Here is a 17,004-nt window from a genome sequence, read left to right as displayed (position 1 = left end):
AACTCATAAGTGGACGCCACTCTTGCTACTAGGACTCAGCAATGAAGAAGAAAAAAAAGCGTGATATTCGAGGGATTACTGTACATAAACATTGATTGCAATGCCTTTGACGTCCAATCCATTGGAAACTATTCGCTTGAAATGGATGTGGATGGCCGTCAATGGCAGCCGGAGTTTTCAGATTAAGTGGCAGCTTTGTGTCTTTCCAGCATTCCACGTTGTCTCGCAAATTTGTGGAGGTGATGTCTGAGTACAACACCACCCAGTCGGACTACAGGGAGCGCTGCAAGGGGCGTATTCAGAGGCAGCTGGAGATCAGTGAGTACTATTTGACTCATTTTTGGGTTGTTTTCTAATTGGCTCTGGCTCATTTTCATGGGATGGAAAGTCATGTCAATGTTAAGTGGCGCTATATGTACAGTGCAAATCATTTTTCCTTTCCTTTCCTCTCAACCAATTGGACGTCAATGTTGTTGTCAATGGCAGGCCATGAGTTGTGAGTGGCCAAAAAATGCTTCTAGAAATATTCTATTCATCAAATTCTACGTTTGAAAGAGCAAAATCTTATTTTGAGTAAGCGATCGCGACAGAAACAAACATTGTCAAATTCATTGAAATCAGCATAACAAAGGCGTATTGATTCATTTTAAAGGAAATGAAAGCATATTAAAAAAAGATTTGCCGTTTTTTGAGACTCTTAGCAGCAAATATTTCCTTATGTATATAAATTTTAACATAGAAAATATGTTTTATGAAATGTTCATCAAAAAGGAAATGTATTTTTATTTTTTCCATTTTTTTTATCAATTTGCATATTTTTCATAAAATGGGGAAAACAGGTTATTTAACAAAGAAACGTTTTATTATTAATTAAAAAGTACTACATATTAGCTTATACATTAAATATATTATTAATTGTATTTTTCCCCCCATTCAATCATTTTTTATTTTTGATTGACGACTAAAAACGTATTTAAATTTTATTTGAGAGGGTAACAGAAAATTGGAGCGTTCATAAAATGATGTCAAATGAAAACCGTCTGCGCTGGTAGCAGTGTAAAATGAATTTTTAAATCATAAATTAACGTGAATGGATGAAGCCAGTTCATGGAAGGCTCGGCATTTGGCTGTGCGGGGTTTGGGTCGCCATGGTAACAAAATAAGAGCCTCCCTCAGAGCCTTTGTGGGTCTTTAAGAGATAGTGTGGAGTGGGAATGGGCTGGTTAAAGAAGACCTTTTGGGGGTTTGAGTTGGGGGGGCTTGACGTCAGAGTGATGTGACAAAGACTAAATTAAAGGTGAGGAACAGGGTGAAGGTTGCTGATAGCAGATGAGGGATCGCCTAATAAAGGCTGTGTGTGTGTGTGTGTGTATGTGTGTGCATGCACGTGCGATTGTGTGTGAGTGCGTATGTGTGAAATTGTTCCTTTTATAGATGACTCACTTATTCTGTCCTTCAACTCAAGCTGTGGCCCTCCTGATGTGTAAATGCCAATGACTTAGACGCTTTATTGCCCTTTTGGGGAAAAAAAACTTTTCACTTGGTCAGATGTCAAATCCATTTGAGGCCTTCCCGTCAAAATGGATTGGTTATTTTTACGTCATTTATTCGAGTGCGCAAAATTTTGTACCAAAAGTTCGGGTGCGTGTTATACACGGAACTCGGTGAAACACTGCCCTCTGCCGGTGGTGAGGTAAAACCTGTCTTTGTCCACCAGATTGGGCGCGAGAGCCCGTTCTTTTGGCCGCACTTAGAAAAAAGATCTCAAGAAGAATGGAATCTACTGTTTGGTGAATCTGATGATGATATTAATTTTATTCGAAAGTCATTCATTATTGTTTTTAGATAATATATTCCTTATTTCTACTTAAAACTTACTTAACGCTAACTTGCTTTTTGGCAACGGCGCCCAGGAGAGCACCGGAATGTAGCTGAGCAAAGCCATATCAAAATTTTACAAGGAGGACATGTCCGCGGGGGGCCCTGAACGTGTACGAGGCGCAGCCAAACTTGCAAACAGCTGATTATGAATACATTGGAATTGCAGGTTGACTGCTTGAGAATTATTTGAAAGGGTAAAACAGTCTAATTGCAACTATTAAAATCTTTATTTCTCACAAAAGGGTTGCCAGACGCTGATAGAGAAAATTTGCACCAAAATATGTAGTAAAGAATGTCTGCCAATGATTTTTTTTAAGCACATCCAGGGTGTCTATAGGAGGAATGCTAATTATTAAAAACGGTTCATTCAGACGGCGAGAAACCAAAAAGTGAGAGTGGCACGTTTCATTTCAATTAAACCAGGATGATGTGTGGAGAAAAAAAAATGCTCCTTAATCCCATAAAGGTGAATCGCAGACCGCTTTTGGTACAAATTTCTTAATGTGTTTTTTTGTGTGTCTCCTAGCTGGAAGAAATACCACAAACGAGGAGCTGGAAAGTATGTTGGAAAGTGACAATCCCGCTATTTTTACTTCAGGGGTAAGATGCGCAACATTTATGACACTATCATTTTTTGGAATATTAAGAGAGACTGAGACAAACTCAAGAAACAAGTAGTTATTTATATGCAGAGTCTTCTAAATGCTTTCCTTTTGCTCTTTTGGCGGTACAGATCATCATGGACAACATCACGGAGCAGGCCATGAATGAGATCGAGACGCGGCACAACGAGATCATCAAGCTGGAGAACAGCATCCGCGAGCTTCACGACATGTTCATGGACATGGCCATGTTGGTGGAGAGCCAGGTGCAAACCCTCATGTTCCAGCCGCCACGTGATCTTGTGTGTCCATGTCAAATATTTAACCAGCGGGGCCTGCGTGTTGGCAGAAATTGATATTTCAGTTGTGATCAGTCATTTTTGGGCTGTGGAGCTTTTGTATGAACACACGCCACATTTTCCTCTGGGCACAGGAAAGCTTTAATTGCAAATGATAATTGAGTGAACTAACCTTTGCGTTTTAAAATGCCAGGCGATTGTGTTAATTAAGCTTTTCTGGCCTCTACTCCGCTATCTCTTTAGCATTAACGTTGCTTGTTTCTACCTCTGATTTTTCCTCACTCGTGTATGCACATCAATGGCACTAAGCGCCAGAGTACTAGACGGCAGCAGCCAGCCGAGTCGCAAAGGTAATTCATTCACTTCACTTTTTCCATTTTCACTCACACTTGTTGCAATCGCTTGTTCAATTGCTGTATTTTCCGCACTATAAGGCGCGCCGGAATATAAGACGCGCATTCAATGAATGGCCTATCTTAGAATTTGTTTCATATATAAGACGCACGGGATTGTAAGACGTGGTGGTGGGAGTTGTAGTAGTTATGGGTTGTGTTATAAATCCACTAGATGGATCTGTAGTAGTTGTAGTAGTAGTAGTAGTAGTAGTAGTAGTAGTAGCAGTAGTAGTAGTAGTAGTAGTAGCAGTAGTAGTAGTAGCAGTAGTAGTAGTAGCAGTAGTTGTAGCAGTAGTTGTAGCAGTAGTTGTAGTAGCAGTAGTAGTAGTAGCAGTAGTTGTAGTAGTAGTAGTAGTAGTAGCAGTAGTTGTAGTAGTAGTAGTAGCAGTAGTTGTACTAGTAGCAGCAGTTGTAGTAGTTGTAGCAGTAGTTGTAGTAGTTGTAGTAGTAGCAGTAGTTGTTGTAGTAGTTGTAGTAGTAGCAGTAGTTGTTGTAGTAGTTGTAGTAGTTGTAGTAGTTGTAGAAGTAGTTGTAGCAGTAGTTGTAGTAGTAGCAGTAGTTGTAGTTGTAGTAGTAGCAGTAGCAGTAGTTGTAGTGTTATACATCCACTATAGATGAACCTGTGTTAGTAGTTGTAGTTGTAGTAGTAGCAGTAGCAGTAGTTGTAGTGTTATACATCCACTATAGATGAACCTGTGTTAGTAGTTGTAGTTGTAGTAGTAGCAGTAGCAGTAGTTGTAGTGTTATACATCCACTATAGATGAACCTGTGTTAGTAGTAGTAGTGGTGAGGATAGTGGTAGCAGCAGCAGCAGCAGCAACAGTAGTAGTGGTGCTGGTAGTAATAGTAGTGGTAGTAGTGCTAGTGTTAGTGGAAGTAGTGGTATTAGTGGAACTTGTAGTGGTAGTGGGGGTAGCGGTTGGGTTATACTTCCACTCGATGAAGCTGTAGTAAGAGTAGTAGTAGTAGTGGTGGTGGGGATGGTAGTAGTAGTAATAATGGTGGTGATAGTGGTGGTTGTAGTAGTAGTATTGGTGGGGATAGTGCAGTGGTTCTTAACCTTGTTGGAGCTACCGAACTGAACCCTACTTTTGTAAAATGAAATAATATTTTTTTCTAATAAAATATGGGGTGTTTTTTTAATAAAATATGGGGTGTTTTTTTAATAAAATATGATTTTTTTTTTCTAATTCAGGATATATAAATTTCTCGCAGCCCTGATTGGCCAAGCAATGTCATGTGATCATCTGCAGCCAGTGATGGTCAAGTAGGGCATGTTATCCTGACTAGACCTGATGAGTCGATGTGTCTTGACCTCAGCGGCAGAGGCTCCACCGAACCCCTGAGACCAACTCACCGAACCCCTAGGGTTCGATTGAACCCAGGTTAAGAGCCACTGGGATAGTGGTAATAGTAGTAGTAGTAGCAGTAGTGTGAGTGGTAGTAATTGTTGTTGTCGTGTTGTAGATCCAATAGATAGAGCTGTGCTAAAGGTCATTTCTTTGAGAAAACGAACGTCTTTTAGTAGCTCCCCATAGTGCGGAAAATACAATACACGGGTCTATATATATATCTGAATAATATCTATTATTGTTCTGACACTATAAACTTTTCATATATTTGGCGGATCCAATCAATGGAGTGGCGAGGTCTTACGGTATTTGTATTTAGTTTGAGGATTATTTCAAATGTGTTGTGCAGGGCGATCTGGTGAACAACATTGAGCGCATCGTATGGGAAGCGCAGGACTACGTGGAGCAAGCAAAAGACATCATCCCCAAATGCAAGAAGTTTAAAAAGACCAACAGGCGGGTGAGAAACACTCCCTAAACCCTGCAACTAACTTTTCCTTCTGTCTCTCCCCTGCCCCTTTCTTTCTCTTTCACGTCACCCCCCCCCACCCCCATTCTCCTTCCCCCTATTCCGGCCTCTGCCAGGGAGAGATGATAGACCGCATAGAATACAATGTGGAACACTCGGTAGACTATGTGGAGAGGGCCGTTTCAGACACTAAGAAGGCTGTTAAATACCAGAGTAAAGCGCGGAGGGTGAGTGACGAGGGGTCGGAGGTCACGACGACGAGCATGTGGCATGTGTTGTTGTCACGTGAGCATGTTGCCTTGCATGTGGAGCTCGTGAGTTGTGTTTGTGGAGTTGCCATGCAGACGAAAAGCAGCATTTGGTATCCATACATCCCTGGACGCTAAGTAGGCTCAGTAGTGCCAAAATGAAAGAAATGCAAGCATATTTCCATACATGTTTACATTTGTCATTCATTTTGTATTATAATAGTATTTCTTGCCTATTTATTTATGGATATTCAATTAACAATTGGCCTTTATTTATAACCCTAGCTCGTTTTTCTCTTGAAAGTAGACAACTTTTCAATTAGGGGTCCCTCTTTGAGGACTAATGAAAGCCATGAACATGAATTTTTATCTAGAGGTGGCTAGATGGCGCCATTGGAAATGTTAGGGATGCACACCAAAACCAAAAGTCATAATTTCTTCAAATTCAAATGAAGTTGATAAGGACAGTTGTGGAATAACTCCTTGTGTGTCTGATCTTCAAACATTCTTGACGTTCCTCCTTCATCTTCGCAGAAGATGATCCTGATAGGAGGTTGCGTCGCTGCTTGTTTGATCATCCTCATAATTTGTCTGGCAGTCGGCCTCACTTAGGACGCGACCTCAACCTTGCCCAGCCCACTTAGACGATCGTAAAGAGGTTCATTTTGCCGTAAATGGACTTTGGACCGAATGCTGCTCGTAAACCAAGCTGGTCTGGCCCACGTGAGATCGAGTTGGCATGAAAGTGGGCCACCAGCCAAACTGAGTTTGACACCCCTAATAGAAACCTGTCTTTAATGTTATTCTAACAAAGATGACGGCAAAATTTCCTGCTGCGTGATTCTCACATGCACACAATTGCTGCAAAGCTTTTGCATGTTTTTTTTCCCCTTAGCAACGCAAAAAAAAACAATTAATGGGGTCTCAGAATCATCCATAAAAAGCTGCCAAACTTAGCGCCACATTTCTTGATGATCTTAAAATTGGAATCTTTTTTTTTTGTTGCATTTTGACATACCTCTTAATATTCTCATATTACAGAATGCATGATGTCTCCTATAATTGATTAACTTGCATGGCGAACTTATTATGAGGAAAAAAATTGACTTTGCATGAATTGTGCCGTGCATGTTGGTCAAATCCAAAACTTTCTAACATGTTTTCTTCTGCTCTCTGCTGCCCCGGATGACTCACGCAATCTTCTCGCCCTCGTTGCTCACTAATAGAAGAAAATTATGATTATTATTTGCTGTGTGGTTCTGGGAATCATCATCGCGTCGGCCGTGGGGGGCACGCTGGCCTAAACACACATTTATACCATGAATGCAAAGGTATTACGCAATGTTTCTGTCATACGGCGTGTCACTTCCTGTATACATCCGACATGAGGGTGACGTGCTCGAGGATGCGTTTGGGATTTTGTAAAAATGTGAGGTGCTGCAACAAATGTTTGAGTGTTGTCAACGATATGATGTTTCCCCTCAAAGTGAATTGTTGTCTGGAAAAAGTTACTAAAAAGCCTAATGTATCGCTCTATTTATACATTCCAAGTATGACAATGTTCGGAGGTGTTTGTTTAATGTGAGGGTGACATAATGGGCTGTTGTTTTTGGTTGTTTTTTTCCCCCCGAAGCCACGTTTGCTGACCCAAACCTTATTCACTTTCTATCCAATGGCGACAAAGTAGTATTGGATCTACAAGAAAAAGGAAAAAAAAAAACAAGCTTGCAATAATATAGGTATTTGTACTTATAGTATCACAGTTTGATAGAAAAGCATAATTTTCCCCATTAAATGTTGATATTTTCAAAATTCAACAGCAATTCATTTTTTTTAATGGCGATAAATAATTTAACCCTCTGCGATTGGCTGGCCTGCAATTCAGGGTGTTGTCCCCCGCCTCTGGCCCGGAGACAGCTGGGATTGGCTCCAGCACCCACCGCGACCCTAATGAGGATCAAGCGGTTCAGAAAATGAGATGAATTTAACTCTATAAACTGCAGGGGTGTCAAACCGATTCCGCCGAGGACCGCAGTGGGTCCTGGTATTTGTTCCAACCGATCCAGTGCCGACATTTTAACCAATCAGGTGTCTTCTAGAATAAGTAGCACCTGACTTTAATTAACCGATTACACCTGCAAAAGGTATCCTATTGTTGAGTTGGAATGAAAACCTGCACCCACTGCATACTTTGATCTACCAGTATGTGCTGTGTTAGTTGGTAAAACATGGGTGTGATCGGCTCGCTACTGATTCAGGGTGTGCCCATAATTAGCTTGGATAGGCTCCAGCACCTCTGTAAGCCCTGTGAGGATTAGCGGCTTGAAAAATGAATGAATGGCTAATTTTGATATTGTCAAAAAAAAATTACATATGGGTGTTTTAATATAGTAATGCCTTTATTTTCCATACTACCACAGCACATCTATCCAAGATGGCAGTGATTTATTTTTATTTTTTTACTTGTATGACATTTCGGTCAAAAGTATACCCCTGTTTTCCGGGGAGGTTACTTTATAATAATAATAATAATAATAATATATCATAATAATTGAATCTGTTGCCCTAATACTACTTTGTCAGAGTCCTCTACCTCCGTTAAAAAGATTGCCACAAAATAAAACTCCTGCATGGCTAAGTTAGGTGTAAAACTTAAGTGGTTTGGAACAAGATCTCAGAATTGAAAATGTCCTTCTGCTTGACTTGCTGACTTTTATTTTTTATTTTATTTTTATCATGAGCCCAAGCCCCTTTTGCTCCATATAAGGGTGTGCGGAATAGAACACGTGTTGCTGACTAGTCTCCACGTTCAAGGGATGAAAAAAAATGACAGTTTCATAAGCTTGCTTTAACACTGCCAGTAAGTTGCAAAAAAAATCAGACACTGCCCAAGTTAGGATGTGTAATTGTTGAATGGCTCCTTTTTTTTTTTCTTCTTTTGATAACTTTTGAGCTTTAAATGTCCATTATGTTTGTTCTCCCTTGAAGATGTCAGCATGAATTGAAAGTAGCCCTGCAAAAAACTAAGGGGAAAACAAGCAACAGCGCTACCATGTTGCCTATTCAACCTGCTGCCTTTGTGTTGTATAGTCATGAAATGGTTTTGTTTTTCCAAGTAAAGATTGTTTGAAAAAGAGAAAACGTTTGCGTCTTTCTCTGACAGTCGCTTCTAGGAATGACCAAGACACGAGTGGGTGTGAACTTTTAGATTTTTCTGTGTGTCGAACAGGAACACCGCAACGACCCCCCCCAAATGTTTTGCTGAAAAAAATGACTAAGTCTTTATTTTAATGAAAAAAGGATTACCCATTTACTGAACTACACAGTGTAGTGATCAGTCAAACGAGAGCGGGATTCGAACCCCAGTTGCCCACATGGCAGTCAGGTGAACGAACCTCTACGCCATGAAGTGGCCACACTTTACTTTGTCATTATTGGACGGTCTTGACTACAAATATACAGAAACAACTAAAGGAAAATGTTTCCCGACCGGGATTCGAACCCCAGCTTCCCACATGACAGTCAAGTGAGTGAACCTCTATGCCACGAATTGGCCACACTTTACTTTGTTATTATTGGACGGTCTTGACTACAAATATACAGAAACAACTAAAGGAAAATGTTTCCCGACCGGGATTCGAACCCCAGCTTCCCACATGGCAGTCAGGTGAGTGAACCTCTATGCCACAAATGGGCCATACTTTACTTTGTTATTATTGGAAGGTCTTGACTACAAATATATAGAAACAACTAAGGGAAAAAGTTTCCCGACTGGGATTCGAACCCCAGCTGCCCACATGGTAGTCAGGTGAACAAACCTCCACGCCACGAATTTGCCACATTTTACTTTGTTTTTATTGGAAGGTCTAGAACAGGGGTCGGGAACCTTTTTGATGGAAAGAGACAGAAACAATTCATATTTTTTAAATGTTAATCCTTGAGAGCCATGCTCCGAATTTCAGTCAACATACATGGAAATATGTGCCTTTTTTAGTCACTTCACCACTTTTAAAGTACAAAAAGTCTCTGAATTCTTTTGACAACATTGTAACGTTGTTGCTAATCAATGAGAATATCCATGCAGAAGAGTGTAATGAAAAAAAAAAAGATTATTAGGCGCTGGAGGTTGTGTCAATGCCATAATACCAACATAACTCTCCTATTCCTGCGCTTTCTCACCAGCAGTTTCCATAGTTTACCTCACAGGTTAGCCGAGAGCCATATGCACCCATCAAAAGAGCCATATGTGGCTCCCAAGCCATAGGTTCCCTACCCCTGGTCTGGGACTACAAATATATAGAAACAACTAAGGGAAAATGTTTCCCGACCGGGATTCGAACCCCAGCTGCCCATATGGCAGTCAGATGAACGAACCTCCACACCACGAATTGTCCACAATTTTTAAGTAAAAAACAAACTAAAGTGCATGTCATCACAATGTTTATAATGTGCAATACTGTATTTTAAAGGATTAAAGCCCAACCAAAAAATATTTACAGCTCCCCCCACTAACTAATGCACGTTATGATGAAAACAATGTGTTTTTTTAAAGTATGAATGCGCAATCAACACGTATTTACAGCCCCGCCCCACCCACTGACTAATGCATGTTATTATGAAAACAATGTATTTTTTTAAGTATTAAAGTCCAACCAAAAAGCATTTACAGCCACCCCCCCCACACACACACTGACTAACGCACGTTATTATGAAAACAATTTATATTTTGTGTGTCTATTTTGAATAGGCGTGGCCGAGGTCACAGTTCAAATTGCCGACGTCAAACTCCAAAATGGCTGATGAACCAGGAAGCAAGACGGGTGTGCACTGCAGAGCAGCTCAAAAGTGACGATTTGCCGAAGAATGCCGGACAAACTTCCTCACAGGACGATGCAGCACATTCGGTACGTTGTCATTTGGGGATTTCGAAGCCCCAGTTCTCGTTTTAAGAGTGATAAGAGCATGATTCGTTGACGTGATGTAGCCCCATGTGTGTGCAGACAGCAAAATGTTTGCAAACAAATTGGCTGCATTGCGTTACCGATCGCTCTTTGTTTAAAAAGAAATCATTCCATTGTGTGTTTCAGTCCCTCAACGAGCACAGACTGCTGGGAAACCTCAAGAATGTGGCCAAAACGACCAGAAAGGGGCATCTTATCGACGCCATAACAAAGTGAGTCGTTTTTAAATGGTTCCGATTTTCTCTATCCGTGTAATATTTAAACGTCAGCGTTCAGTATTCAAGGCTTTGCGCAATTGGCTCGTTTTTCATCATGATACATTCAACTTTTGAATGAAAACACTAACTAGCTTGGCGTTTTTTAATAGAAAAAAACTGTGGATAAGTCACCCACACAAATGCCATTAGTGGATGTGTAAGGAATAAACGGTAATCCCTCGATTATCGCGGTTAATGTAGACCAGACATGGCTGCAATAAATGAAAAACTGTAAAGTAGGGTCATCCCTATTGAATTTAATTTTTAAAAAAAACTACTATAGTGGCAAGTGTAGGAGTAGCTCCCTCTTGAGTTTCACATCTTTCTGAACTTACAAATAATAATCGAACATAGGCTTTGTCATCATTGACTCGACAAAAGCCTAATTGTCGTCATAACCAGATAACTGCATATGACGAAATTGGTAATTGGTACAAAAAATTCTGCCATGTAGTGGAACTGTGCAATCAAATAGATTATATACTTTTACCCTGTTAACTTTCTTAAAGACCTCAGGGCTTTGACTGTTTCATTTTTAGTTTTAAATGTGGTTTTGACAAAACCTAAATGAGACATTTATTCAACAATAGTGCAGGTGTCATTTTTGACTTAAACATTTTTTCCTTGGCATAAGAAGAGAAAAACGGAAGCTTTTTGGATATTAATTTTTTTAAGAATGAATGGATTTGAAATAATTGACAAACTCAAGGCAGATGTAGGATTTATTTTATTATTTTCATGTAATTTGTACCTTGTGGGCCCCTGTCCAGTGTGGTTTCTATATTTCCCCACCATATCAAGATCTTGATTATTTGTTTGTGGAGGAAACCATGAAAAATAGACTGAATAGGGGCCTTTAAAGACTCAGATCATTTTTTAGTCTCTCTGCAGCAGACAAAAAGAAAACTAGACCATCAGGAGTGTCTAAATAATGGGTACCCTTTTGATGTTTTATAGAAAAAAGCTAAATGTAGGAGGTTTTTTAGTTAAATTTGACTTAATTAGGCCCTAGTCTGTATTTCTTTTTTATGTAACTTAATCTATTGTGCCTTGACCCCTTTTTGTTTTCCAGAGTTCCACCCATGTTGAAATAGGCTGACGCACCCCCTCATTTCTCGGTGCTGGGTGTTACGTGAGAACATCTGTGTTTTTTCAAAATAAAAGGTAAGACCTTGCGAATGGTTTTTTACTAAACTTTGTGTATTGACCCCTTTTTTTTTTATTTTCCAGAATGCCACAAGGGGGACAAGGTTTCCTGCCTATGTACAGATAGGCTGACGCACCCCCTCATTTCTCGGTGCTGGGGGTTACGCCAGAACCTATCTCCAAACTTTTTCAAAATAAAAGGTAAGACCTTGCGAATGGTTTTTTATTTAACTTTGTGTATTGACCCCTTTTTTTTTATTTTCCAGAATGCCACAAGGGGGACAAGGTTTCCTGCCTATGTACAGATAGGCTCAGGCACCCCCCTTTTCGCGGTGCTGGTGGTTACGCGAAAACCTATCAGTGGAGTTTTTCAAAATAAAAGCTAAGACCTTGTGAATGGTGTTTTACTTTGTATTGACCCCCCTTTTTTCCAGATTTCCACCTGGTGCCAAGGGGAGTTTCTTTGTCAATTCTCCAAAGTTTTTCAAAATAAAAGTTTCTTAATGTATACATGCGTTTGTCTTTAACAAAAGATGCAAGTAACAATCAAAGTTTAAAAAATTTATTTACAGGGAAACATTTCAACTTTAATATATTTTGAAGTGTTGATTGGTGTAGCCAGTCTTTTCTCCACCTGTAGACAAGACAAGATGTTTTAGTTAAAGGTTCACAAAACAATTTTACACTTACAATTAGTTTTTGTAAAATACACTTAGAAAATAAAATTAGAAAAAAAACTGGGAATAAACACTTAAAAATAAGAGAAAATTAAAGAATAGAATTAACACAGAAAATAAAATTAGAAGAAAGAAAATTAAAAAATGGAATAAACACTTAGAAAATAAAATTGGGAAAAAAAGCTGGGGGAATAAACACTTAGAAAATAAAATTAGAAAAAAAACCGGGGTAATAAACACTTAGAAAATAAAATTAGAAGAAAGAAAATTAAAAAAATTGAATAAACACTTAGAAAATAAAATTGGGAAAAAAAGCTGGGGGAATAAACACTTAGAAAATAAAATTAGAACAAAAACTGGGGTAATAAACACTTAAAAAATAAAATTAGAAGAAAGAAAATTAAAAAATTGAATAAACACTTAGAAAATAAAATTGGGAAAAAAGCTGGGGGAATAAACACTTAGAAAATAAAATTAGAAGAGAAAAAAAGTTGGGGGAATAAACACAGAAAATAAAATTAGGGAAAAAAGCTGGGGGAATAAACTCAGAAAAATATGGGAAAACACTTGGAAAAATTAGGAAAAAAAAGGTGGGGGAATAAACACAGAAAATAAAATTAGAAGAAAGAAAATTAAGGAATAAACAGAAAATAAAATTAGGAAAAAAGGCTGGGGGAATAAACTTAGAAAAAAATGGGAAAATACTTGGAAAAATTAGGGGTGAAAAAAGATGGGGGAATAAACACAGAAAATAAAATTAGAAAAAAAAAATGGGAATAAATACTTAGAATTCCTGCTCTAACATTAACTGAGATCCTTCTTACCTTAAAGATTTAGTCAAAGAGCTGTGGAAATGAATCGCCAGTGAAACATCACCATGATGATTTAGGCTTTTATTTAATTTGGAGAAGTACAGAGACACCATATGATTCAAGTGGGCAACTTGCAAGGAAGATCTCTCAGGCCTGTTGCATGCAAAAAAATAGCAAAAGTTAGAATTATAGAATGGAGATTCAACTTTTGGGGGGTGTAGTTTTACCTTCATCTGGCCCAGTCTCCTCTTCTATAACCTCAATAGTGCTCTAGGCATGCTAGAAGAGCTGCATCTTGGTGCTAAACAGGGAAAATTTGCACACAAAAAAAGCATAAGTTAGCATATATAGAGCCTAGAGTTTCAACAGATAGGCTTAGTTGTTTTTTGGGGGAAGTAGTTTTATCTTGATGCTAAACAAGGAAAACTTGATTTAACCAAGGTATTTGGGGGTTGCCAAACAATTACGGGATAGAGAAATCTTACAAGAAATTTAATAAACGATCAAGATAAAGAATGAAAATTAGTTAGCGAGTGCAAAGTGCTATTTTTCCTTTTCCAGACAAGGCGATTAAATATACAGACTGACGTTAACAGCTAGGACAAGGGTGTCAAACTCTGGTTGGTTCGCGGGTCGCAATAACGTCAACTCGATTTCACGTGGGCCGGACCATTTTTGAAATAATATTTTGATATTTAAATTGGATTAAAAATAACTATCAAAATCCCTAAATATTCAGTTTTTATAGATCTAAAAAAAAAATTGTTTTAGCTTTTTTTTCATGAGGGAAAATATCTTATAATAATTTGTTTTTCATTTCAAAAGGAAACAAAATATTTTTGGGAATATGTTCAATATTAGAGTGGAAAACAGATTTTTTTTAAAAATATTTTTAGATTTTACTAAATGCTTTTGGAACTAAAAACACAAAAAGGAAAAAAATGGATTAAAAAATTACAATTATTGATTTAAAAAGGGGAAAATGAGGAAATATAATACATGTATAATCTTCATTTGAATTTGATCCTAACAGAAAGTTGGCACTCATGATTTACTTTCTCGGGCCGCACGAAATGACGCGGCGGGCCAGATTTGGCTCCCGGGCCGCCGCTTTGACATCAGTGAGCTAGGAGAAAGTTGGCTTAATTGTTTTGTATACGGCGATTAAATATACAGACTGACAGCAAACTGTCGAATGATGACTCGGCGTTGTTTGATTAAATTTAAAGTCTTGCCACACGACTCAATAATGGAGAGAAAACGGACAACATACTTTTTAAGTCAAATCGTGACGCTAACGCTAATGCTAACTAGTAACATACGGCACACAGCCGGTGAGGAAAAGTACCGCAAACTTAAATTGTCGACGATGTGCTAAACCTGGCATTAAACTAAGATATTTGGTGGCGTTTTGGGCTCAATTGATTGCTGAAAAATCTCCCGATAGCTTGATAAAAACGCATTTAAACCAGTGAATTGCTCTATTCCTTACCTCGTAAGCTGATCGTCGACCGTCAGCGTGGCGAAGGGCTTCCAAAAGAAAGGATTACTGCGCATGCGCTTAATCAACTCGGCTGCGTCTACAATAGGCGTAACCACGCCCAACTACTTCCAACTCATTGTCTATGTTTTGAAGATGACGTAGAATAGTCGTGAGTTTTGTAGTAGTATTTTACATCAATTCACCATTATTCCAAGCCATCTGACTCCATTAAAAGTTTAAAATTTGACACGCAAAGAATGCTTCATTGTATTGTATACAATAACTCAGTGGTGGACCATCAGGGCCTGCAAGTCCTTCTCTGTTGGTCTAAAATAGTATCTGAAACACAGAGTGATGTTTATTATATTTTGTCCATGAATATTTATGATGACCATGTATAGTGAGGCTTTTTTCTTGCAAAAATGACCATGTATAGTAAGGCTTTTTTGGTTGTAAAAATGACCATGTAGAGTAAGGCTTTTTCTTGCAAAAATGACCATGTATAGTAAGGCTTTTTCTTGCAAAAATGACCATGTATAGTAAGGCTTTTTTCCTTGCAAAAATGATTTTATGTGTGTGTCGGACAGGGTGGGTGTGTCGGACAGGATGGATTGAGAAATACACACATCCTGTCTAGTTCCACAAAAGTGTAACCTTTGAAAACTCCAGTTTCCTTTGAGTTTGTTAGGCATATGTCGAATTGTGTGAAATTTCAAGTATGGGACCCTGATTTTATTTTTTATTTTTATTTTTTCCCTGTGACAACCTGAACCTGCACTGAATGTGCTGGGACTTGTTTACAGGACAATTACTTGCTCGCAAAGTATGTAAATACAGGTTAATCTTCGTTCCACAACTGCGGTGAAGGCGAAATTATTTTGTTGGGCTTTTGTTTGGCTTTGTTTAGTTTGGTACCTGTAATGTTAAATGCGTGTGTTGTCTGATAAAGCAACACAATTAATCTGCGTGGCTCCAGTTGTTTTTTGTTAATAAATAGTACAAGTGAAGTGTAAAAGTAACTTATTTTCCACTCCCACTGGTAAATGTTCAGGAATGATTTACAGTTGACGCCCGTAAATCAAAAACAATGTTTTCCTGTTAATATTGATGGAAAGTGTATTGGTCCACTATAATAAGCCATTTATAAAAATGCAAATGGTTTTTTTAATAGTAAAATGCTGGTTATGGGGAGTATACATATGATTGGATTGGATAACTTTATTCATCCCGTATTCGGGAAATTTCATTGTGACAGTAGCAAGAGGGTGAGAATGCAGATATAGGAAAGGCATAGTTAAGTTACACAGTACAGTCGCAAAGGCCCCAGAACAACAAAGATAAGATATGCTGTATTAAAAAAACGTATTTAACTCTACTGATAAGCTGTTCAAGACTATTAGAATGAGTTTCCTTTTGAGCCCTACGGATTTAAATTGTTTTGACATGTATTGCCGTCAATGGCAGCAATTGTGATTAAGAACTTCCAAAATATCACAGTACTGTGCTGCTCTGAAGTGGTCAGAATTCAAATGCCGGGAGACTGGACGGGAAACACGCCGGGAAACAGGTAGAAGTCCTTTGTCATGGTGTCTCTTGCTATAGTTGCCATCTGCATGCTCTGGGCAAATGACTGTTTTTCAAAACGCCTCATGACCTGCGTGATTGAAAACAACAACAAAAAAGACAAGTGTCAAAACATGAAAACACCAATAGTACTTCATGACATGAATGAAAAGTACTGTGGCACCTCTACTTAAAAAAACCTCTTTAAAAAAAAAGAAAGCTAATATTCAACAGCCATTACAATTGGATTGGAAAAAAAAATGTTGCCCTGGAAAAATGGGTACGTAAGGGGATAAATCAATTGCCTTACCTTCCTGTAAATCTCATTAATATGGTCTTTGCATGCAAAGGTGTTCAGCGCATCAACGATGTACTGAATGAAATACGCGCCCTTCGTCACGTCTCTGTGAGCGACCGTATCTGCAAGGGAGGGACAAGATTAAAAAAAAAATAGTTTTGCAGGTACAAAATGTTTTTCATACTTCATTTCAGGTATATTTTGTACACAAGCTTTTGAAATCTTGGCCTTTTCAGAGTAAAGCTAATAGATGCACTGACCAGGGGTGCAAGAGAGAAGTGACAGGAAATCTTTCTCTTCGTGCACCCATTTTAAACTACCCGCCCCTCCGTCGGCGTCGGCGTCGGCGGCAGGCGCGGACCTAGCCGCCGAATGGCAGCTATCGGTCTTCACCCCGTCAGCGTTGTCCCTGATCTTCACCCCGTCAGCGTTGTCCCTGATCTTCACCTTTCCGTCGTTCTCTGAACAAGACGCATCGAGTCAGGTGAGCGTGAAAATCGTACCTCCAATGTGTTCATTGCTCACTTCCTTGACAGGCCTGGATGATGATGATCTTGGGTT

General features: G+C 38.8%; 3 protein-coding genes and 1 long non-coding RNA gene across 16 annotated transcripts in view; 1 reads left to right on the top strand and 3 right to left on the bottom strand.

Moving 5' to 3' along the window:
* Nucleotides 1-12,030, top strand: part of stx1a (syntaxin 1A (brain)) — a 35,390-nt gene extending 23,360 nt beyond the window's left edge. The window contains exons 7-15 of one of the 12 annotated variants that reach the window (XM_077612177.1): nt 210-318; nt 2,408-2,481; nt 2,615-2,749; nt 4,879-4,985; nt 9,994-10,150; nt 10,334-10,419; nt 11,537-11,558; nt 11,738-11,811; nt 11,877-12,030. In XM_077612177.1, coding sequence (XP_077468303.1) covers nt 210-318; nt 2,408-2,481; nt 2,615-2,749; nt 4,879-4,985; nt 9,994-10,150; nt 10,334-10,419; nt 11,537-11,558 — 690 coding nt within the window. In that variant the 3' untranslated portion in view covers nt 11,738-11,811; nt 11,877-12,030. Of the gene's footprint in view, nt 1-209; nt 319-2,407; nt 2,482-2,614; nt 3,133-4,878; nt 6,211-6,472; nt 8,492-9,993; nt 10,151-10,333; nt 10,420-11,536; nt 11,559-11,737; nt 11,812-11,876 lie in introns of those variants that run through there. The other 11 variants (XM_077612179.1, XM_077612188.1, XM_077612187.1 and 8 more) reach the window with 11 other exon arrangements.
* LOC144083963 (caspase recruitment domain-containing protein 18-like) overlaps nt 1-17,004 on the bottom strand; it is a 39,374-nt gene that overhangs the window by 16,171 nt on the left and 6,199 nt on the right. The gene's annotated exons all lie outside the window — the stretch shown is intronic.
* LOC144083847 (uncharacterized) lies at nt 12,157-14,680 on the bottom strand. Its single transcript, XR_013303644.1, has 4 exons — nt 14,592-14,680; nt 13,327-13,400; nt 13,112-13,252; nt 12,157-12,244 (listed from the first exon to the last, which is right to left on the bottom strand). It is a non-coding gene; the product is annotated as an uncharacterized LOC144083847 (long non-coding RNA).
* The window catches only part of LOC144083959 (caspase a-like), a 3,473-nt gene continuing 2,249 nt past the window's right edge, over nt 15,781-17,004 (bottom strand). Inside the window, exons 4-7 of one of the 2 annotated variants that reach the window (XR_013303671.1) lie at nt 16,969-17,004; nt 16,805-16,904; nt 16,456-16,565; nt 15,781-16,236 (exon numbers count right to left, since the gene is read on the bottom strand). The exon at nt 16,969-17,004 is cut by the window's right edge and continues 211 nt beyond it. Coding sequence is in view for 1 of the 2 variants with exons in the window: in XM_077612173.1 (XP_077468299.1) it covers nt 16,108-16,236; nt 16,456-16,565; nt 16,704-16,904; nt 16,969-17,004 (476 nt within the window). In the remaining variant the exon portion in view is untranslated. Of the gene's footprint in view, nt 16,237-16,455; nt 16,566-16,703; nt 16,905-16,968 lie in introns of both variants that reach the window. The other variant, XM_077612173.1, reaches the window with a different exon arrangement.

This window comes from Stigmatopora argus, chromosome 10, assembly GCF_051989625.1.
Source record: "Stigmatopora argus isolate UIUO_Sarg chromosome 10, RoL_Sarg_1.0, whole genome shotgun sequence".
NCBI lineage: Eukaryota > Metazoa > Chordata > Actinopteri > Syngnathiformes > Syngnathidae > Stigmatopora > Stigmatopora argus.
The sequence above is the reverse complement of the archived record's forward strand: the minus strand, read 5'-3'. Positions and strand labels throughout refer to the sequence as shown.